This window comes from Hibiscus syriacus, unplaced genomic scaffold (assembly GCF_006381635.1).
Source record: "Hibiscus syriacus cultivar Baekdansim isolate YM2019G1 unplaced genomic scaffold, ASM638163v2 tig00110332_pilon, whole genome shotgun sequence".
Classification (NCBI taxonomy): Eukaryota; Viridiplantae; Streptophyta; class Magnoliopsida; order Malvales; family Malvaceae; genus Hibiscus; species Hibiscus syriacus.
This window is the reverse complement of record NW_024062688.1, coordinates 1,392,773-1,417,009: the sequence shown is the minus strand read 5'-3', so window position 1 is coordinate 1,417,009 and position 24,237 is coordinate 1,392,773. Positions and strand designations below refer to the sequence as shown.

The 24,237-nt window shown below is 33.8% G+C and overlaps 1 protein-coding gene and 1 pseudogene across 2 annotated transcripts; one reads left to right on the top strand and one right to left on the bottom strand.

Moving 5' to 3' along the window:
* The first annotated feature begins 1,127 nt into the window (after positions 1–1,127).
* LOC120119366 (phosphoglucan, water dikinase, chloroplastic-like) lies at positions 1,128–14,997 on the top strand. 2 transcript variants are annotated; one of them, XM_039139173.1, is made up of 19 exons: positions 1,128–1,363; positions 1,813–2,419; positions 3,221–3,307; positions 3,383–3,514; positions 5,332–5,457; positions 5,529–5,707; positions 6,238–6,322; positions 7,419–7,568; positions 7,658–7,710; positions 10,499–10,707; positions 10,822–10,940; positions 11,270–11,340; positions 11,492–11,609; positions 12,323–12,409; positions 12,516–12,602; positions 13,008–13,084; positions 13,206–13,371; positions 13,472–13,583; positions 13,940–14,997. In XM_039139173.1, exons 1-19 carry the CDS (start codon positions 1,143–1,145, stop codon positions 14,842–14,844), a joined length of 3,591 nt encoding a protein of 1,196 aa, XP_038995104.1. In that variant the 5' UTR covers positions 1,128–1,142; the 3' UTR covers positions 14,845–14,997. The 2 variants fall into 2 exon arrangements, with proteins under 2 accessions (XP_038995104.1, XP_038995103.1); XM_039139172.1 differs by having other exon boundaries at positions 13,937–14,997.
* A 592-nt stretch (positions 14,998–15,589) lies between these two features.
* Positions 15,590–21,041, bottom strand: LOC120119215 (annotated as a pseudogene).
* Between the last annotated feature and the right edge of the window lie 3,196 nt (positions 21,042–24,237).

The window sequence follows — 24,237 nt, the reverse complement described above, 5'->3', positions numbered from 1 at the left end:
GTGACTTAATAGAATATTTTAGCAGTTGTTACGACTAAGACATCTAAAGTGGAAATGTTTGTAACGTTAGACACTTTGATGAATCGAAAAAAGTTTAAACACATATTTGAGAAGAGCGGTATATAATTTTTGTACTCTCTAATTGAGTCGTTTCTTTTTTTTAAAAAAAAAGCTTAATGTAGAAATAAGTGATCAAGTTATACAATAAATTAATTTTAAGTGCTTAATTTTATTTTTACTTAAGATAAGTATCTAATGTTTTTAATATGTAATTGTCTTCACCATAACGATTTAAAAATCAAAATTTTTAAAATCATAAAAAATTCCAAAACCTTTAGATTCTCAATTTTAAAATCATAGGTCATAGTGATCATTCGCATATCATCATTTACCCATTAACTAACCCTTATTTTTGCCATCACCCTAAATAATTAAATCCTAAACTCTAAGTTCTTAAAAAATTCAATGCATGAAATGGGGAGGTATTTTGCCTCACGCGACTACCATAAACGAAAAGGTTTTGCTGTGTTGATGAAAGTGCTTGTGCGAATGAATATTGTGGGATTACTTTACTGGGATTTGCAATAGGGCATGAACGACGGGGTTAATAAATTTAATTACTTTGCTGAGATTTGCAACATAAAATATGGTGGGGAAATTACTGTAATTTGGATTCGTAAGAACAATAGTTGTAGTGGAAAGGATATTAGTAACGAGTTCCGTTAAAGGGGTGAATGTTCATCAACAGTGGTGGTAATCATCGACGATAACAGTAATGTATTTTAAATTAGGGATTTAAAGATTTTTGTGAAACATAAGAAAATTTATAAATTTTATTTTTAAAATATTAAAATAAATTAAAAATTATATTATTGATAGTTGTTTTTTTATTATAGATTTTAACGATCGTTAGTGTATGCACTTAAAAGTGTAATAAAAGAAACGTGAATCCCGAAATCCAAATAAGTATGAAATATCTTTCTTCACTATTTTTAATTCGAGAAATACATTACAATAATCAATCTACTCATCTGGGTTGAGCATTCCACGTGGCGCTTACTTCAATTCATCTCCCCACAAATCCCAATCATGGATCAGTGAATTGTTGATAAAGAAAATCAGTAAGTCTAAGACATCTGCCTATGCAAACATCTCAAAGGAAGAAAACCAACGAAAACGATGAATTCTGTTCTCTACGTTCACTCTACTTCCAATTCCCAGCTCGGAAGCAGCTCAGATCCATCCCCAACACCGCTATTTTCATCCCCGCCGTTTATTTTCCGTTACCTTTTCCGCGGGGAATCAACCGCCACCGTAAACTCTCTCATCGTCTCGTTTTCGCCGTTTCCTCTACTTCCACTAGGTACCCTTTTCTCCTTTTTCCTTCATATTTCACAATTTCCATTGTCAAGGCTAAATAAATGTCTGGGGATGATTTTTTTTATGATAAAAAAAAATCTGATCAGGCGCTCGTTCATTTCTTCTTTTTCATCTGCTTTGATTTGAAATGCTCTGAAAATGAAATTAAATGCAGTGGCTATTTATGTTTTAGTATTTATGTGATGTCTCTGTGTGTGTGGAGTTTAAAAGCTCGATGAGCTTGTATGTATGCTTGTCCTGGCTTTATTTAATTATAAATAACATTTTCTGATGAGAAATGTCTGAAAGTAAAATGGCTATTTCATCTTTACTTTTATTAGGATTGCGAAAAGCTAATGGCATCGCGTTCTTTTCTTGATTGATTGTATGAAATGCTATCTAATTCCCTTAAGAAAGGAGATTACCAAAATGAGTTTTATTTTTCCGGATCAGAGAAGAAGAAACGAAGAAGAAGTTGAAAGTGAAATCAAAGTCTGGACGTGGCAAAGTAGGGATTAACGTTTGTTTAGATCACCAAGTTAAATTTGGAGAGCATGTAGTGATTTTGGGGTCCACAAAAGAATTGGGATACTGGAAGAAGCAGGTGCCTATGAACTGGTCTGAGGGTGGATGGATATGCGATTTGGAGTTGGAAGGGGGTCAGTCTGTTGAGTTCAAATTTGTGGTTGTTGGTAAGGACAAGAAGGTTGTGTGGGAAGATGGAAATAACCGTTTTCTAAAACTGCCTCAGGGAGGGAGTTTTGGGATGGTATGTCACTGGAATTCGACAGAGGAGACACTGGAACTATTGCCTTTAACTTCAGAAGATTATGGAGTCGAGATGGTGGATAATGATGGTCTTAGTGAATCTACTACTGATGCCTTGGAAGTCGAAACAAGTCCTTTTGTTGGACAATGGCAAGGGAGGGATGCTTCCTTCATGCGATCAAATGAACATCACAACAGAGAATTGGAGAGAAGATGGGATACAACTGGTCTAGAAGGGTTGGCTTTGAAATTGGTTGAAGGTGATAAAAATGCAAGGAATTGGTGGAGAAAGGTACTAATAGTTATTATATTGATTGCGAAATTCATATCTATAGAGAACTTTCTAGAAATGTCGTAATCAATATATATATATATATACACTTGAATTTGAAATTTACTTCACATATGGTATAATTTTATGATTTTTTTAGCATTATGGGTGTAGCTTGATAGTATTAATACATTCAGTTGAATAATAATTTCATCGATCCTTTATATTACTGAAACCCTTTTTCATGAGCTCTGGGTATGAAGTTCCATGCAATCTATCTACCTGTTCACATGCTTTCCGTTAATAGTACATGCAGTTGTATTCGTACATCAGTGGTTGATGATATCATGCCTCAAGCTAGGCCAGTGGAAGTTGTGCTGGTGTGATTATATTTTGGCAATACAGAACTGCAAAACCATGAATTATGATTTTCTTTAGATGAACAGATAACAAAATGATAGTTTTAAATGTATTTAAATACAATTTCAAATTGAAGAAGTAAGAAATCACTTATAGAATTCTTTCCTATTTCTATGCACAAGTTTTTTATATTATCCTTTTTACTTTGGGGCATTGGTGTGGTGGCAGTTGGATGCATGGGTGCTTGCACATAGGCAGTTGGAAAGATGATAATGAAATATGTGTCTTGTCTTCCATGGCCTGTCTTCTGAAAAAAGAAGCTTATTTATGCAGATCTTGTCCATGTACTATTTTAGATCATGACTTAGCTTGTAAACTTCTATCTTTGTAGGCGGTATTCATGGTTTTGATTTATATTTTCTTCTTTGGCCATTGATAGTTCTCTTTTTTCTTTTGTTAAAGCTTGAAGTGGTTCGTGAGCTATTAGTTGGAAGTTTGCAGAATGGGGAACGGTTGGAGGCTCTAATATGCTCTGCTATTTATCTGAAGGTCTTTTACATATATTTTGTTACAGCTTGTTTTGTTGTTCATCTTCCATGCTGCTCTTAAATCTTTTTTATGCAGTGGATAAACATGGGGCAGATTCCTTGTTTTGAAGATGGGGGTCATCACCGACCAAACAGACACGCTGAGATTTCCAGGCTTATATTTCGAGAATTAGAACGAATCTCTAGTAGGAAAGATTCTTCACCTCAGGTGCTCAATTGCTGCAGATGGCTGTATTGATTCATGCTTATCAAAATTTATTTTTTATTCAATTGCTTATGTGCAGAATGGGATTGCTTGATGGCATCTATCCTACTCTAGTTCTTCTCAACAGCATTAGTAAAAAAAGACGTAGCTTTTTCTAGAGCTTGGGGTCAATTACATGGATTCTGTTTCACCCAATTTAAACTATATTCCGAACGAGATTAGTGCAAGAGCACATTCTAGCATAGTTTATACATTTCTTTTCATGTCATAGAATTGATATCATGATTTCCCATTGCTTATATTTCCCTAATTCTCTTGCTTGATAAATTTATATTAACTTGTAGTTTATAGCTTATCCATCCTTTTTGCATGGTCTAAAGACTTTTGTTTGTAATCATATTCGAGAGTCTAGATAATAAAATTGGCATTTAGCATAGGATGGTAGAAATTGATGTGTTTTATTTGTACTTTATGCTTATTATATAGTGAATGATCATAAGACTTTAGCAAATGAGAGTTAAGTCCATTATGTGTGGTAGTTGAATGCATAGCTATGGCCAAGTCTATGTGTGCTAACATTTTGGGTGTATCAACTCTTCAATGAAGTAGGAAGTAAGGTTTCTATACCTGCAAAGCTATGTCATGATAATCAAGTTGCGCTTCATCTTGCTTCTAATCCAATCTTTCATGAAAAACGAAACACATAGAGGTTGATTGTCATTTCGTTCGCGAAAAGATCCAACAAAGTTTGATTATTACTGGCTATGTGAAAATTGGTGAATTTGTTAGAGTGGTTGCCTCTTTTTCTATTAGGACCATCGCCCTGTTTTGATCAATGCAGTTATGGTGCACTCTTTTTCCTCCATTTAATGTAGGGAGGTTTTTTAACGAGGCCCATGATTGCGTTCTGTTGTTATGTAACTGCTAAGTTCATAAAAATCATCCTTTCAAAAAAAAGTTTGATATGATTAATATCTTAGGAGTGTTACATTACCTATAACAGGAGCTTGATACTTGTATATATACCCATACTGTGGATAAATAAAATACACAACACTAGAAAGAATTCTGTTTCTGATATTCTACACATCCAAATTCCACAGATGATCCATACAAATGATTCCTTGTTCACTTTATTGGTAAACGATATGTTCTGTTCACAAAGAACTTAAGGTACATTAGATGCTGACACCTGTGTCAGTGGACAACTAGTAGCTTTAAAAACATTATGTCTAAGTTAATGTCATCTAACGAATAAAGAATGTATGCATTGCTTTTATAATTGTAGTCCTTCAAATTTTTTCTCATCACCAATAACGTGGTCTTAAATTTTATTGGACTAAAGAGCTGGTGTAATTGAAGCCTACATTATTTTGAAAGTTCAAATCATTGGCATCTTATGTTGATTCTCAATCAAAATGGGATTTTGGGAGGGGTGCGTGGATGTGTACCTTGTAGGGTTTTAAATTAATGATTGCTCTTAGTTTCTTAAATAAGTGAGTTTGCACATCTTTGTGAGAGTATCTATACATCTGTTCCACGATTAGCATAATTTTCAACTTAGTCCTCTCTTGATTTTTGTATGTTTCTTAAAGCTTTTTATCTTTAGGAAATTAGGAAATATAAGTATGCTAGATGCTGCAAGCACCAAATATTGAGGAAAAGGACAAACAAGACTAATCTCATGCACTTTAAAGGCCAATATTTGATTCTTCTATCTTATCAAAAAAAAAAATATTTGATTCTTCTATGATTTATGCATATTACTCTATAATGTTATCCTTAATTTTCTCGGTTACCTTTTTCTTCCCAAATTGTAGGAACTGCTTGTTATTCGCAAGATCCATCCTTGTTTGCCATCTTTTAAAGCAGAATTTACATCATCTGTCCCACTTACTCGGATTAGAGATATTGCTCATCGGAATGATATTCCTCATGATCTCAAGGTCAGGTTTCAGAAACACCTGGAATTTCTTCTTTTCAAATTATTTACTAATATTTAATTTACATATTCCAGCAAGAAATTAAGCATACAATACAGAACAAGCTTCATCGAAATGCTGGCCCGGAAGACTTAGTTGCGACAGAAGCAATGCTTGCAAGAATCACCAAGGATCCTGGACATTATAGTGAAGCATTTGTGGGACAATTCAAGATATTCCATCAGGAACTCAAAGATTTTTTCAATGCTGGAAGGTTCAATTTGAAAGATTAGTTTTTCTTGCTTTTACTTTTCCTTCGTGGGTTAGAGGTGAATGGAAAATTCTCATTGAAGATAGTATCAAGCAACATTACAGTAGCATAATGTTCTCTATGATACACACTAATACAATAAATTGAATTTTGCTCTCTTAGTATAGTTTTTAAAAATTCTAATGATCCACACGAACCAAGTTACCTCAATGGTTAAAGGAATGGTTATTTTTCCTTGAGGTCCTAGGTTCGAGCACCGGAGACTACAAGGTATTTGAGCGGTCATTGTCAAATGGTTGAGAGTCTTTAGAACATATATAAAAAGACTTTGATTACTTCTATAATTTCTGAATTTAGCTCCCACTCTATTATTTATTATGCAAATTTCCTACTTGTTTTCATAAGTTATACATAAATGTAGCCTGGCCTTTTGAACTTTTTGTATGATGTGTGCAAACTGATTTCACTTTCCACTTCGTAGAGTGGTCAAATTCTTTCTTTGATGCACCTATCTAAGATTTTTGTTATTGCAGCCTCACTGAACAACTTGAGTCAATAAGAGAATCATTAGATGAACGAGGCAATTTAGCTCTTGTAATGTTTCTGGAGTGCAAAAAGGTATATTTGTGATTGTTTGCTCATGTTTTTCTTTTATTGCTATGATTTTGTAGTTAAGAGTTTTTATGTAGTGGTAACTGGAATTTGACATAAAGTTCATCCGTGAATAAAAAACATGCATTCAGTTTCTGGCTTCCTTCATGCCAAGAAACACCTGCATTACAGTTGCCTGCTTCATCCATGTCAAGAAAACTGTTTTATCTTTAGTTTGGTTATTTCAGAGGCACATTATTGTGCCATATATGAGTAAATTATTTCTTGATTCATGAAAATCTTCATGCTTAAGTGAATAATGTGCAAGATTTTATGTTCTTGTAAGTTTTAGCATCATCAAAAAATGCTAAGGCATTTTGGTTATGCTCCTCTGATAAAGAGGTCTCGGTGGGTGGTAGAACGATCTATGATGGTAGCCTTAATGTCTATTCTGGAAGTTCGGTTTTCTTAGCTGTTGGTTTAAACATTCTAAATGCATGAGTTGGGAGAAAAATATATTATTGTGATGATGTCCAATCAAAGCTCATTAAAAGAATCTTCTTTCATATGATGGCATCCTTTGTTGCGGCCTTGTTGAAAATTTCTAGCAAAGTTTACAAGCAAGTATAATTAGGAAGAGATCTGGCATACTTTTTCTGTAAATATTGCAAAAACTTAAAGAAAACGTATTTCCAGTGTATCTTATAATTAATTATACTGGGAATTCCAGAAAAAGAAAATTTGATTCATATTCATGAAGATTCAGTAATGTTTTATTGTTCTTACCTTTTGCTTTAAACTGCCCTTTATCTGGACTTGAGGTTCTTTAAAGAAACCCTTGAAGGGGAAGGATGGAAACAAAGAAAACATGTGAGGAAATTATCACAAGAGACTTCCTTCTATGATTTTTCTCCAGAATAATTCTAAATAGAACATGACAGCAGATTCTGATCCATGCAGTCAGTTCCATTTAGCTGGAAAAAGCTTGCCATACAACTGAAAATTTTGAAGTTAGTAGAAAAGTTCATAGTATAAAAAAGCTTTCTTCTAATTATTTATTTTTATACAATGAATTTTTGTTCCATTCCCGTGATTTCTCTAATTGGCATTTATATATTTCCAGAGTTTGGATGCTGCAGAAGGATCAAGTAGCGTTTTAGATTTAATCAAGACAGTGTGGTCTTTGAGTTCTCTAAGAGGACTAATTGTGAAGGGTCTTGAAAGTGGTCTAAGGAATGATGCTCCTGATGCTGCAATAGCAATGCGTCAAAAGGTCAGTCCTTTTTTTTTTCATAAATTTTTTAACAAGCTTCTAATAAACAGAAATTTGGCTTGAGATTCTCTCTTCTGTGCAACTATCAGTGGCGACTATGTGAGATTGGCCTTGAGGACTATTCCTTTGTCCTCTTAAGCAGGTACATATCTAAACTTTGGGCTGCTTTTGATACTTATTGTGCTTGAACTTGGAAAGGCAGACAGCTCTTTAGGAATATCCAGATATTTATCGAATTAGTCATGTGATAATTAGTTTAAATGAACCATCATCGCTTACTGGAAAATTGTATTTACAAGGCCATAAATCAATCAAAATACGGATCTTATTCATGCAGAGAACAAAGTGGTCTGGAAAAATCAACATTAATTTCCAAGAAGATTTTTTGTATGGGCATTGTTTGATATGGCTTTAGGGTGTCATTCTGAGTCCTGTATCTTTTTTCTTCTTTCTTATCTGTTAATTTACAACATTATTTTCTATTCTCTCCGGTAGAACTAACCCTAGCCCTAATCCTACCATTCAGCCATCAACAGTAAAGCCTAAAACACTTAATTTGTTGTTCAAATGTACCTTCAAGAACCAAAACAGCGACTGGATAGCATTTAAATTATTCATTTCTTCATACAATTCTGAGCCATAGCTTTGCTTGCTAATTATAAACCCTAATTTTTTCTTTTAGCACCCTCTTTGTTTTACCCTCCAATTGCCAAAATCCCAACCAATCTATCATTCTACTTACCCAATTCTTGTCAATTTGAGGTAGTGCCTCTTGATGACCTTTGTCACTTATCTACATTATTTTCCTTGAAGAATTTGTAGTAGACATCCACATTTGATATCAAGAATTCATATTAGTTGGATGGAGGGATGTCATATTAATGTATTCTGACAATCTTAGGGGAAATAAACTGAAGCTAGAAGAAACTATTTCATGTTTTTTATAGGATTGGTTGGGGTAGTTAAACCTAGTTTCTAGCCTCAGACCTGAAAGCTATTCTGTTGCTTATTTTCTAGGACATAATAGATATTGTCTGCTTCATATTCATTCAATAAAATCTGTAATACCATGCATGCAAAAAGCTAGACATATGCTCAACCTCACAACCAAACCTGTAAACAGTGGCTTCTTTATAAAAGGTAATTAGGGTACAATATGTTATTCAAGATTAATGAGGAATGAGAATCGTTGTACTTTCTGGTTTCCCATGCATCTATTTAGACTTGTGAGCAGTATGTGTGAATATTCTAAGAAGAAAGGAAGGGACATTCAAAAAGAAAGAAAGAGAGATTTCAAATGAAAATAGAGGGGACATTCTCTTTTGTATTACTTCAAAAATAAAAGGCTTAAGAGTCACCTTTGCCCCTGTAGTAGACTCAATTTATCATTTTCGTCTCTATCGTATTTTTGCATCAATTTAGCTCTCAATGTTGTCTAATTGCATCATTCTATACCCTACCCTTAACTTAAAACCCTAAATCATAAACTTTTAGGGTTTATGGTTTATGGTTTAGAGGTTATGGGGTTATGGTTTAGGGTTCAAGATTTATAATTTAGGGTTTTAAGTTAGGGGTAGGTATAGAATGATGCAATTGAGCAACTCTGAGGGCTAAATTGATGCGAAAATACGATAGGGGAAAAATGATAAATTGGGTCTGCTACAGGCCTTTTGCCCAAAATAAAAGAATCGAACTGCTTTTATAGGCTAAGAGTTACAAATGTAGAATTTAACTAGATATCTTTTTTAACCTTTATCTCTTAAGAAAACTTATCTTATTTTTTAAACAGATAAACCTAATCCTAAATAAATTAGAACTCGGAATTTAGGATGAACAAATACTTCTTTTCTACCAGTTTAATTCATGACTGCTTTCCACCCTCCCCTCAAGCTGAGTGTATACGTTGTACAAACCCAGCTTGGACTTGAGTTCATCAAAGCTCGTTCTTGGAAGGCTTTGGTAAGAATATTCGCATGTTTCTGTTGAGTGGTCCTCCTATTCAAGCTGAATTGAAGGCCATTCAAACTGGTTTAGATTTGTTTGTGGAATTAGAATGGTGTGGGAAAGGTCAATTAGTCATAGAGACGGATTCAGAAGTTGTAGTCAAATGGATTAAGACTCCTGAAGCATGTCCTAATGTGTTCTTATAGCTGGTCGAGGAAATTGTTAGTGTTGTAATGGAATATAGGGTTATTATAAGATCAGTTAAAAGGGTTGTAAATTAGGAGGCTGACGGTTTGGCTAAATCGGGTATAGGGTAATTGTTTAGTAAGTTTTTGGTTGGGTTGTGTGTTTGTAGGGTGGGTTGCGATTAAGAAGTTGGGTGGTGTTTTGTAATATGTCTGTTGATGTATGAGGTGTAATTTATTTATGGAATAAAATTAATAGGCACTCTTTTCCTCCTTCCAATGTCCGCCGAGGTACTTATGTACAACGACGGGTATGAAGGGGGTTTTTAACGAGGCCTAGTTTCTTATCAAAAAAAAAAAAAAGTAGGAATATCGTTTAGTTTCACAGTTTCATTGTTGACTTTTTCTGAAATAAAGTGTCAGTCAATCTTCAAATGTTTTGGCTGATCACGATGTAGAGGATTTTTAGCAATGCTTATGGATGATTGATTATCACTTTGTATCTTGAAGTCATCCTTTAAATAAAAGAATCAGCCTGCTTTTATAGGCTAAGAATTAAAAAAAGTAGAATTCAACTAGATATATTTTTCTTAACCAGATATCCTAGGAAAACTCATCTTATCTTTTAACCAGATAAACCTAATCCTAAGTAAATTAGAACGCAGAATTTAGGATTAACAAAAGCTTCTTTTCTACTCGTTTAAATCATGACAGCTTTTCACAATATGTTTTAGCTTTAGTTTTATGCTCTTTTTCTTTCCATTTTTCTCTTTCATGCATTACTGACTGGCATTGAACTAGGTTACTCAACATGCTTGAAGCTAAGGGAGGAGCCAATTGGTTTGCAGATAATATAGAAGAAAAGAATATAAGCTCTTGGAATGATCCACTTGGTGTCTTAATTGTTGGTGTTAATCAGCTTAGTTTATCCCGTTGGAAACCAGAAGAATGTGCTGCTATTGAAAATGAGCTTACCGCCTGGCAAGAGAAAGGTCTCTTTGAGAAGGAAGGTAGCTCTCTTGTCCTTTTTTCTCTTGAATCTGGAAACGTTTTGCTAGGTTAGTAGAATAGCTCTACATACATTGGATTATTTATTTTCTTGGCGCCTTTTGTTTATTATAAAGGAAGCGAAGATGGAAAAAGAATCTGGGCATTAAGACTCAAAGCTACACTTGACAGAACAAGGAGGCTTACGGAGGAATATTCTGAAGTCCTCCTGCAATTATTCCCTCAAAAAGTTCAGGTAAAGAAATATTATTGTGAAAAGCAAAGTTTTGTACTATATGATGAAACTTTTATGTAGATACCTGAGATTGATATAAGCTTAGCAAAAATGTTTTCTATGGAACCAAATGTTTAAATTATTTTAGTGGTTAATGAACTGTTTATACCATAACCTTTAGTGGTTATATCTGATAAACTCTGGATGGATATGCAATTTTCAATGTATAGATCAATTTCTTCCCGAATGTTCCAACCTCCACTGGTGCAGCTTCATATTATCTGTAATTAATTTAAGGTTTATAGATGAAGTAACTGGAATCCTGATATATTTTTTTTCAAATCTTGAAGATGCTTGGGAAAGCTCTTGGAATTCCAGAGAACAGTGTAAGGACATACGCTGAAGCTGAGATTCGGGCCGGGTATGGTGACATTTATCTTTCTGATGGATCCATGAATGCTATAATCTTTATGTTTGTGATTTTTCTATTTAAATTGTATGAAAGAATTCATGTTACTCGTGCATAATTTACTGTTTTCTGTTTTCCTAACTGGAAAACTTCGTTTTTGTAGGGTGATCTTTCAGGTTTCAAAACTTTGTTCGCTTCTTTTGAAAGCTGTTAGAACAGCACTTGGTTTTGAAGGGTGGGATGTCCTTGTTCCAGGAGTGGTGTCTGGAACATTGGTTCAGGTACCTCAATCACTTTAATGTGACTTCATCTCAGCACAACAATATCATTTACAGTTTTTCTCTCTCATTCCGTTCCTTCTGAATCCATAAGCACACCATCATGTCAACAAGGCAGCACACTACATTAGGAAGAAAGTCCTAGTTATTCTTTTTGTTGAAAATTAGTTTGGGTAATGGTACATGCAGATCATTGTCCTAATTGCAACTATCCCTGTTATAGACGCACTAAAATGTTTTAACTTCTATCTGAAAATTCTTAGTTGGATTTAAAACTTTTCTATCTAATCTCGAAACTAGAGAAGTATTATGTGGTAATGACTAGACTTGGTATGATTATTTAGTTCATGGATTTAGAACTTAAAAGTATATAAATAATTCAAAATTCCATGATTTTGAAAATTCTTTTTTGATGAGTGTTACCCAAATGGAATATTTTACTTTATCCCACTAGATTTTGTCAAAAGTCTCCCCCAGAAAATTCAAAAGAACAACTGGCACAGCCTGCACGCGACCAAAAATATAAGGATCAAATGCATGTTACTAACATGTCTTGCACCAAACTCAAGTTGTAGGAATATGATGTTTTCATCATCTGATAATGTGATATGAAATGTAGTTTTTCCAATAAATAAATGTGAAATTGTGCCCTTTTAATTACTTGTATACCTCGCAAATTTCTGAGTTTGTATGATGTAAAATTAGTGTTGCTTCAGGTTGAGAACATTGTACCGGGATCACTGCCTTCATCTTTAGAAGGACCTGTTATCCTTGTGGTTAATAAAGCTGATGGAGATGAGGAGGTTTGTGATGGTTTTTAATTAGCTATTTGGTTTAAGTGTTGAATGTAATTTTCCATTTTCTCGTATCCTAGCAAAATGGTCATGTAATCTAATTTTTGTGCTGCAGGTGACAGCAGCTGGATCTAATATCGCAGGAGTTGTACTTTTGCAGGAGCTGCCTCACTTATCTCATCTTGGTGTTAGGGCCCGACAAGCAAGTTCTTTCCTCTTATGATATTAATTTTATGGGTAAAGTACACAAAAGATCATTAGACTATGTTGAAATGATCATTTTGGTCACTATGATATTTCAGAAATTACAAAATGGTCATTAAGCTTCTCAAACGGTTGCAAAATGGTCATTTAACTTTATCAAAATACTACAAAATGGTTATTAATTTATTGAACTGTTACAAAATGATCCTTAAACTTATCGAAATTTATCACTATTTTATAACATGAAGTGACCAATTTGTAACTTCCAAAATTCAGTGACCAAAAAGATCATTTTGGTATATTTAAGTGACCATTTGTGTACTACCCTAATTTTATTATAGATTTTGTAATAGGATTATTTATTAGTCGGTGACATACTGCTAAAAGTAAAGTTTTTGTACAGGAGAAGGTTGTTTTCGTTACATGTGAAGATGAAGAAAAAATTTCCTATATACAAAAGCTCCAAGGAAAATGTGTGAGGTTGTTTCCGAATTTTTTTTATCATCAATCAAATATTGAGAGTTAGCTCTGTATACTATTCAATCTGATACTTGAATGGTTTTTTTGGCTTTGTGATTTTTTTTTTTTGGAACTCCTGAAGACTGGATGCATCTTCAAGTGGCGTGAACATAAATCTGTGTCCATTAGATGACCATGATGCTGGTTTTGTTTCCAAAAATCTTTCAACTAATGGTTCATCTGCTGTTAAAGTGCGTGAACCTCATTATTCATCTGCATTGCCCGTTAAAGCCCCTTACTCCAATCAGGCAAGTTTTGCTCTCTTATCTTAAATTACAGGAAGCCAGCAATCTCACTGTTATTTGTTATGCTATTTGACAAACTGATTTATTTTTCTTTTTCATACAGGGTAATTCTTCTGCAGGAATTATACTGCTTGCTGATGCAAATGCACAAACTTCAGGGGCAAAGGCAGCAGCCTGTGGTCGCTTAGCTTCCTTGGCAGCAGTTTCTGATAAGGGTAACATTTTTGTTCTTGGCACCTAACTTTGGATTCTTTGATCATAAGAAGTATTATATATGAATAATGTTAAACAAAATACTTGATGGGAGAGCTTTTCCATCCTTGTGGTCCAACCCTGCTCAATAGGATTAGTGTCTGCTTAGACTGTTAAACGGATAGGCGAGGAACACTCATGGTTCATACGGAAAAACAAAATATTTTTCTTATGGCAAATAATTGAGGCTAATGAAGTCCTATACAAAATCAAAGATATATTTTGTTTAATATTCCACCTTTTTTTTTAATAAATTCTTTGGTTATTAGTTTTATGGAGCATAATCTTCTGTGTCATAAATTGTACATTTAAATGGCAGTCTACAGTGACCTAGGGGTGCCTGCTTCATTTCGTGTTCCTGCTGGAGTAGTTATACCATTTGGCTCCATGGAATGGGCTTTAGAACAAAATAAATCCATGGAAGCATTCTTGTCTCTTCGAGAAAAGATTGAAACAGCAGGTTTGGAAGGTGGTGAGCTCGACAAATTATGCCACCAACTCCAGCAGCTGGTCTCTTCCCTACAGCCCCCACAAGACATAATTGATAACATACTTCGAGAGTTTCCAGGCAATGCACGCCTAATTGTTCGGTCAAGTGCAAATGTTGAGGATTTGGCAGGGATGTCAGCTGCTGGACTTTATGAATCAATCCCAAATGTCAGTCCTTCAAATCCAACTGTTTTTGCCAGTGCTGTTAGCCAAGTATGGGCCTCACTCTATACTCGAAGAGCGGTACTAAGTCGCCGAGCTGCTAGTGTGTCCCAGAAAGATGCAACAATGGCAATCCTGGTTCAAGAAATGCTTTCGCCTGATTATTCATTTGTGCTTCATACGCTCAGCCCAACGGATTGTGACCATAACCATGTTGAGGCTGAGATTGCACCAGGGCTTGGTGAAACCCTTGCATCTGGAACTAGGGGCACACCCTGGCGTGTATCTTCCGGGAAGTTTGATGGGACCGTGAAAACACTGGCATTTGCAAATTTCAGCGAGGAGATGGTGGTATCAGGTGCAGGTCCTGCTGATGGGGAAGTAATCCATTTGACAGTAGACTACAGTAAAAAACCGTTGACTGTTGATCCGATATTCCGTCAACAGCTTAGCCAGCGTCTGTGCACAGTTGGATTTTTCCTGGAGCGGAAGTTTGGGTGCCCACAGGATGTGGAAGGATGTGTTCTTGGGAAAGATATTTATATAGTCCAGACGCGGCCCCAACCCCTGTAACCCATCAAGTATGCAATCTTTCATCCACAGGAAACTAAGCATTTCTTACAGTTTTTTCAAGTTTTGTATGCCCTACATATCCAGTATAGATGCAATTTAAGCTACCTATATTTGCATAACTGGTATAAATTGTGGGATTAACAGCTTTGGATTTGTGACTCCTGTTTAAAATAAAATTTGGGAGCGTTATATTTTGTAGAAATAAAACTAGAAGATCCCATTCTCATCTTTTGTATTGCGGATAAATGTTTTGTTCAAGGATAAGTGCATGTATGTCCCCTACTTGAAGACGTGTATAAATGTTTTGTTCGAGAATAAGTGCATGTATGTCCCCTACTTGAAGACGTGTATAAATGTTTTGTTCAATAATAATTGCATAGATTCGTTTTGTTGGAATTTGAATATAATCAAACCAGCCATATCATCTCGGACAGTCTTCACTAAAGCTTCCGGTGGATTACTGAAGTTGCCAAGAAATGGAAATGACATTTATCATTTTGAGACCCAACTGTCATCGCTAGGCATTGATCCAATCTTTGGGATAAATATTGGGCCCAAATATTTTTTTAAATACAAAAACATAACTCTCTGATGTCTTTTTGTTCATAATAAAGAATTAAAAAGAAAAGAAAAAAATCAATGGCAACACTCATTTCCTACTTGGGCTGCAGCTTAGGTGGTCCCAATGCTCGAATTTGGGTATATATATTTTATCTACGGTACTTTCTACATATACAGAGAGAGATTAAACCAAAAATCATTCAACCTATATATATATACATCAATCTCACTCTATATGCACAATAGAGGTTGAAAGTCATGGATAATCCAACAACGCAAACTTTACTTGCAAGCTAATCTTACCACCCTCATTCACTAGCTTGGCTGCAGTTACCAACCAATGTCCCGGTGCATCATGTGGACCGCGCACTACCTCCGATATGTCAACATATCGTAGCAGTTTATGGAGCGAATTGGTATGGGTGGACCATCAGATATACACCTGAATTAAGTGCAGTTGGAGCCTGCTTTTGTTGTCCGGTGACCGTCTGTTGAGTAAAAGAAAAAGCCGTGCTAAGATTTGTGAGGAAATTGGCCTTACGAGAATTTTCCGGTGCAGCTGCCCACTCAGTCTTCCTTATAGTGCAGTTGGGTATATGATTGTACATCAGACGGAGATGCAAAACTGTCTTCGGCCACTTTCCTTTGCAAAGGAGCTGTGCACCGGTTATTATAAAAACACCACTTGGAACTTCTTGCAACCAGTTAGGATCATGAGTGACAACAGATGTGCAAATATTCGAATATCTCTTCCACCTGACCGGCTCCAAAAATTGATCACTGGACTTATAGTTGTCTGAGCCTCGCCATCGGCATGTCCTGTCAGTCGTGGATGTCATCATATTGGAAGACTTGAGAGATGTGCACATGTAATGCTAATCGGTTGCATTTCTTTCCATCCAAGTACAAACGGAGGCCAACTACAGCTTTTAGATCACTTGAAACCTGCAATTGTATGAAATATTTGAACTTTTTTTATCGTAAAAACAGAGAACTAGACTGAAATATGGCTGTAAGGAATTTAAAACTTGACAGAACCTTGGAGTGATCAAGCAATTTAAACCTATATTTACACATTTAGCACATCTTCATAGCTACCCATACATGCCTACATATACATATCTACGTGAACTAGAAAGGTAAAACTCCATACAGATACGTATACAAACCAGACAAATTCACCAAGCTCCATGTTTAAAAGATCTTTCTTCATATTTTAACTTAGGGATACTGATGCGTTTTGTACCATATATGCAAGTCATACTTGCCAATGCCATACTCCTACCGGTTTCAACTGCTGGAGTAATATTAAACTTTTAGTATCGCTGACTGTAATTATATTCTGCATTGCTGACAGTAATGAGTTAGTGCATTTTCCCCCTTGACTTGAGGAATAATATATTTTGGATCCTACGAGGCTTATGTTTTAATGGAAATGGAAAGCAAAATAATGCTGGTGACAAGACCATGTGATGAGGAAAATAAATAAAACTGATAAGCAGGCTATTAGAAAATGCTTCAACTACCTGCGTACAGCTGACGTGTATCTTAGGGCCCAAGAAAGCGAACTGCAGGGAAGGGAAAGTAGATTTTTTCCTCTGATGCCTAAGAGGCAGCTCGCAGAACATAGGAGCCCATTGTCGTGGAACTTGAAACTCCAAGAAATAACATAAATCCTCTGGAGCAGGCTTGTCTTCACACAGATTCAGCAACTTAAAGAAAATTATTACCACATAAAGCTAGAAATATAAAAAAGTATATCAAAATTAAATTATCTGTAAAATGATAGTTAAAAGAGAAAATAACCTCAGTGACCAAAAATACCTTATAATATACGATTTTAACCAACTTTTTTTGGATTTGCCAAAATGACCAACAAAATCGCAATGCGATCGCTAATTCGCAACGCATCTCAGGTATCGCAAATCAGTTTCCAGATTCGCAACGCGAACTTCGACTATCACATTGCGATTTACATATTCGCATTGCGATAGTCCAAGTTCGCTGCGATAGTCTCCAAGTGCGTTGCGATAGTCTCCAAGTTCGTTGCGATAGTCTCCAAAATAAATGGAATTTAGAAAACTAAAATTGGTGTTTACAAAAGAACTCTTAAGTTTCAATGGCATGTTAATACTTTGTTTGCCGTCTCTTGTTTACTTTGTAATAACAAAGGGATTTTCCCATCTGAAAACATAACATCTCCAAAATCCTCCAAATACCCTCTAAGCTCTGACGGCGGAATTGTAGAGGAATAGTTCTGTCGAACACATAGCAAATCTTGACCTCCAATAGCCATGCCGACTATTATGTGTGTCCCATGTTTGTATGAACCTGCCTAATATAATTTGTAGATATGTACTGCACGAAACCAATAATGACCTTGAAGATGCCAAGCAACCAAAATTATTCAAGTTCTTCCAAGCATCTAAATTTTGCAAATTTGGATACAGTATTACATGACAGAAACCTTGATCGATAGGAAATTTACTCATTTGTATATTTATATGTGTAATATATATGGATTCTCCAACCACCTTAATTTACCATTGAAAAGTGATACGCTAACCAAAATTTTGGTGATAAACCTCTTAAGCATTCCTGTTTTAGTTTAAACTTCATATATGTTGTCATGATGAAGAAAGAACACTAATTATGATAAATCATGTAGGACAGCTAGGGGTGGTTGCATACTGTCTAATGGATAGGTTTCTGAGGACTCCTATCACAGATACAACCTTACAAGAGATGGGAAACTATTATTGAATGGAGCAAGTCAAGGATTTAAAAAGCTATTTTCGGGTTGTACTAGTACTATGAACATAACTCATCAACTGTTAATTAACATTAAGGTTGGAAGTTAATGGCTACTTTGATCTGAGGTTGGATAGAGTATAGTACACAGAATTCAAACTGAAAGGTTATGGTACATGATAGAATGAACCCATGTTAAATCTCATGATCAATCAAAAGAATTGTGCTACTGTGGGAGCAAATCAGCGAGGGAGTAACATTTTCTAGACCAAAAATATTTCACAAGAAAGCTGAAAAGAACTATAATATATCTCTTTCATCATCTCATATTTTAAATAGTTATTTATGCTATACTTTTTCAAGCATCCAGCCATATGGTCAACCTAATCAGTTCATAACCACGTTTAATTCTACAGAACTGGTAATATAATTCCTTTAATACAGACAGTTGGCAATATTCATTCTTCATATTTCTAAAAATCGTGCAAACAGCATCCACATAATCCATACGATTTCTTATTGATATATAATGATCAAAATGCCAAGAAATTGCAAAGACAGTTCATCGGAAAGATACCTAGACAATGCTGCCGGATCTCAGTGAGATGGAATGGATTTCTTAATGCTATCATGTAGGATAAGTGGAGATGCTGTAAGGTGTAAATGGTATAACGAAATAAAGTAACCATCAAAAGCAAGACTTTTGGTGTCTGCAGCATCATGAAGCCAGTCTCCACTCAAATCAAAAATAGTGTTAAGATAGCCTGAAGGAATTTTTCCTTGTATTGAAGACTTCTGATTAAGTAACTCAGACATCTGCATGAGAAGTAAGATTTGGGAGCAAAGATAAGGTACAACATTGATACAGTATCCAATAATTTTTTTAAAACCTCTATAAATTATCTTAGATAGTTTTCACATTAAATCTTGCCTTTAGTTCGTTTTCACTTTCTTCATCATTAAGATTCGGGTAGAAATCCCTTCGAGATATTTTGACAGTTGGAGTTTGAAGTATATTAGATATCTGACTAATATCAGCTTTTATTATGAACTAGTAGAGTTCCTAGATCATGGAGCATATGTCAGGAACTCATGAATATAGTTCTTTATTTCTGGAATCGAGGTTCACTTCAAGTTTAACTTTTCAATATCTATTCATTGATTATCATAAATTTCAAACTCTGAAGCTTTTCCACTGCAGCAGTCCATAAATGGTAAATAATCAAAGGACAACCATCTCCATGCTTATTTATAAGAATTTCAATCACTGAAATTTCTCTGTTTTATCTACCAGAATTCATTAATTTCAGCACATCAACACTCGTGAACTCCATTTACAGGAAGGTGAATTCACATAAACATTATCTCATCTCATTGCATTCAAATTCAAATGCACACATCATAATAAACGTCAAAGATAAAATTATTCTTCATTTATATAAACAGGATTAACTTGCTCCAACGAAAAATGCTCTTTAAAACGGAAAAGAAAAAAAAGTGGAAACATTTTATCTCAACTCTACTGAAATCCAAAATCAAGATTATGGCTAAAATTATGAACCAACACAAAAATAAGAATAAAACGTGTAAGAAAATTGTTCCTTATTATCAATCGTCACCACTAATAGAGAATTAACTAGAGATTAACTCTCGATTGAGCTCTAGACTTTCAAAAAGTTTAGTCAACCGAAAACATGCTCATATCCCCTAAGCTTGACGCTTATTTTAATAGCAGAATCTAGAGAAAAAAAGCACAGGGTAAAACCATTATAAGACATGAAAGGCAATCCTAGAATTCCACCCTTCAATATCACTATTTCTTTCCTATTGATGTCAAACATCCCAGAAAAAGAAGAGGAACTCCAAATGGTGAAAGTTTCATGAATTTAATTAGCCCCTTCCCACCTTCGTCACATACATGGTTGTAAAAGAATTGTCAAAGAAAAAATCTAATTATCCATACAAATACAACCCAAATTTTCTTTCCAGCTTGTGTATGCTTATATCTTAAATACAAATCCAATCATGCATGTAACTAGCTTTGTTTTCCAATAAACTTTTAAGTTTAAAAAAAGGTGCACTTAGTCAATAGAGTTGAAAATACAAGTCTATCCACTTGTGACAAAAAGGTAACTTTTTATCCCCACCACTTCCAAGGCTGATTCACCAGAAACTAATGCTTATAAAACACAAGGCATGGCTCTATTTTCAAAAATATATAACTTCAAATACATAGTCAAAATTTGTCTACTTATTCAATCCCGCTAATCTCGGCAACTATAGAGTTCGTACAGTTTAAGTTGGTCATTTCAGACTGTTACTATGACCGATCGAAGTTTGAGATAAAATATTAAGAATTACCCAATATAGCATCTCAATTATGATTTTAACACATGAAAACCCCGAAATATTCGATCATATAGAAGGGGGAAAGAAAGAGAAGAAAAGAGACCTTATTGAAATCAAGAACATCTGTTTTGAATCGGATACGATCGCCTTTATCAAGACGAATATCTTGAGGAACATCTTTGAGAGTAAAAGCACCTGGCAATACAATGTCTCTTTTATTGGTCATCAAGCACCACCAACCTCGTTCCTTTAGCATAATTCAACCTGAAATCCCGCTAATATCAAATCCTTTTCCCAAAGCTTCCATAGCTCTTACTTCAATTGGCTTCTCAGTTTCCTCCATAACCATCCTTTTTTTCTTCTTCTTTTTCTCCTCTATTCTCCAAGCTCAAAGCTTTAAACAGCAGCAATTACTTGGGAATTGGAGCTCTGGGTTTTTTTATTCAAAAAAAGAAAAGAGAGCATTTGTACAAAATTTGACAGTCAGCTTTAGCATTGTACGCCACTTAAGACTTCCATAAATAAAGACAAACACATGCTATGCTAGGCAGGAAGAAAAGAAGCCTCTTTTCTACTTTTTTTCATGATTTTTTTATGGAGTTGAAGATGGAACAATTGAAAATTGATATGAATATTATTATGATAATTTAAAAACTTCGAGAGAGGGGAAGAGATTGTACGAGTTTTCATATTTTTTTATTTCAAAACTATACTTAATGTTAGCTTTTAGTTTCATTTTCATCCCTCAAAGTTAAAAAAAATAATAGGATTGACATGATACTCTTTAAAAAAATTCAATTCAATGATGACATTATATTATTATAGAGACATATCAATATAATCGTTAAGTTTTTAATGATAAATGATTAAAATAAAATTAAAATATAATGTTAAATAGTTTTTGAAATAAAAATACTTAAATGGCGGAAACAAGAATAAATATGATAGTTAAGATACTAAATGTGTCGTTTACCCAATATATTTTATTTAATCCTTAATTTCTTTTAGGGATTATTAAACAAACTGTTGATATTTTTTTATATTTTTTTAATTTTGACTCATTATTATTTAAGATTTATTTTTTATAAGAATATAAAAAGTATATTTTAAATCAAATAATTTTTAAATATATATTTTATAAAAATCAATTATTTAAAATATTTAAAATTATTATAGTTAAAATTTAAAAAATTAACTTTTTAAAAGTTAATAATTAGCATTTAATGAGAGAATGAAAATTAAGTAATAAAAAAGATTAAATTAAAAATGGGTGGGGGTGAGTTCAAAAGGTGAGGCCACGTGTTGTTGCCACATACTTACCTAAACTTTCTAAAGTCAACATTTACATTACCTACCTTCTTACCTACCGCTTATATTTTATAAATAAAATATATAAATAATTTGTTGGTTATAAAAACAATCATTAAATTATAGAAAGTTATAACACAATTATAATTTTGAAAGAATTGAAATGACATTGCATTTTTAATAAAATAAATAAAAATATTTTTTATCATCAAATTATTAATTTTGTGTAATTTTAATTAATATTTTTAATATAATAATTTATTTTAATTCCAATTTCAAAATAAATAGTCTTCAATATTTTAACATTCTACTAATTTTTTTTTATTTCTTCTTCTTTCCAGTATCTTCCATTTCTTGTTTGTTTGCCAAGAAAATATGGGTTGCTATAAAAAAATATTTAATTTTTCTATTTTATTTTAGCTTCTAATTCCTCCAACTTCAGTCCAAAGGAGGACAAATCGGCAAACCCTTCTAAATTTTTATTTCGAAGTTGAATTTTTTGAAAAATATTCAACATCACCATTAATGAACTGCAAAAAAATAATTACCTGTAATTATCATGCATTATATAATATTTTATAAATTTTTTAAAGAAGAACGTAACATATGACATACATATAGAATAAATCATCAATACATAAACACACATGAATATAAAAATATAATTAGAAATTACATAAATCATCGTGTAAAGTGTAATAATAAATTAGAAAAACAACCTTGCCAAAAAAAAACTTGTAAATACATTCTATATCATGATCAAAGTACCTCACGAAATAAGTATACAACAACTAATTCGCAAGAACTGGGAATAAGACAATAAAACATACATGTGATGTGAAGCAGACAACATTTGGGAAAACCAATCATTATCATCGATCTACAAAGAAACTATAATTTCATGTCATTAATTTAAAAGAAATTGGCACCAAATAGTGAAGTGATGGTACTAAAGTTGCAAGCCAATAATAAAACAACTGAAAACAGAAAAAGGTGGTCATTGTGATGAAACAAAGTGTGTCAAAGGCATATCATTATGTTTGGAGGTTCTGCAGTGCGACAGATGAATTTAAAATAGTTTTAAATTTAAAATGTTATCTTATTTAATCTAAAAAAAAATTATTTAAATTTGTAATATTTTTTATTACAATCGAAAAGTTACACTACGGAGAGTTTAGGGCTCAAAATAAAAAATATTACGAAGAATGTTCAACTGAAAATGTTGTAGAAAAGATAATATTTTCAATTATAATTGATTTCTACCGTCTTTTAATCTTATATTAACGAGTTGTATTTTAAAATTACCATCATTCAAGTCACTATGAATTAAACCATCTTCTACCACACCAACAAGGCCAATGATTGTTTCAAAAGTTTCTATGGATTTTGCAACTTGTGGTGAACACTGCATTACAAAAAGAAAATAGAAAGAGAGAACAAACTAATTCCAATAGACGGTAAATGTAATTTAAAGGAAAATTTCAACTTCGAACGAGAAATTTAGAAGGGGCGGCAACTAACCTTTGAAGACTTGGAAACCAAATTAAAATTGAAAAATCAAATATTTTTTTTCATAGCAACTCGGATTTTCTTACCAATCCATTTTTTTCTGTTTACAACCAAAAGATAAGAGATGGAAGAAGATGGTGGAAGAGAAAAGAAATAACAAAAAATAATTAAATAAATTTTATTATTTTTCATAGTCAGAAAGATTATCTGCATATTATACTCTTTTTAATTTGTGTTCACATGCATGATATTTTATTACTTTTATAAGAAGATTGTAGTTTTAATTCATTTCACGACTTTAGTTTAATTCCTGACACCTGCTCGTTCATAAGGTCCGGTCCGCATTCACAACATTCTCCACCAGCATTGTATTTAGTTTATGAATCCTCACTTCAATTCCTGATGTATGTGACGATAATCATGTCCAGTGGCCAATGCATATTCGGCACATTCGAATAAGAGTATGTTTTGGATACTCCAAAGGTACTAAACTCATATCATATATATCACACTCAGATCTAAGCTCAACCTCTTTGTGTAAACTCTACTCTTTCACTGCCATTGCTCCAACCTGAAAAAGATGATGAACCAAAGATATACAACTCCAGTGGATTCTGACCTGCTTTACAAGCTCTGTACATGGAAGGCGCACCCTTGTACTGCAAGATAACAGGTTCACGTTGAATAGCCAGTCATATTACACCCAAGGACAAGGAATCCGATATTTCATTCTCATACCATTTTTCAGGAACAAATTTATGGCTTATGAGATAGTTTTTCTTCAGTGAACTAGCTCGGTGCAGTGAACAAGTGTAGTAGCAGCATTGATTTGCGATGTGCATGACAAACACCCAAATGAACATATCCTAGTAAATTCAGGCAAGAGACATTACTGAAATCATAAAAGTATAATGC

Bases quoted from the DNA above. Each gene is read 5' to 3' on its own strand.
- LOC120119366 (XM_039139172.1), top strand. From the start codon at position 1,143: ATGCAAACATCTCAAAGGAAGAAAACCAACGAAAACGATGAATTCTGT. The intron at 3,308-3,382 runs GTCTTTTACATA...TTTTTTATGCAG, and splicing joins GCTCTGCTATTTATCTGAAG to TGGATAAACATGGGGCAGAT. The intron at 13,085-13,205 runs GTTGTTTCCGAA...GAACTCCTGAAG, and splicing joins CTCCAAGGAAAATGTGTGAG to ACTGGATGCATCTTCAAGTG.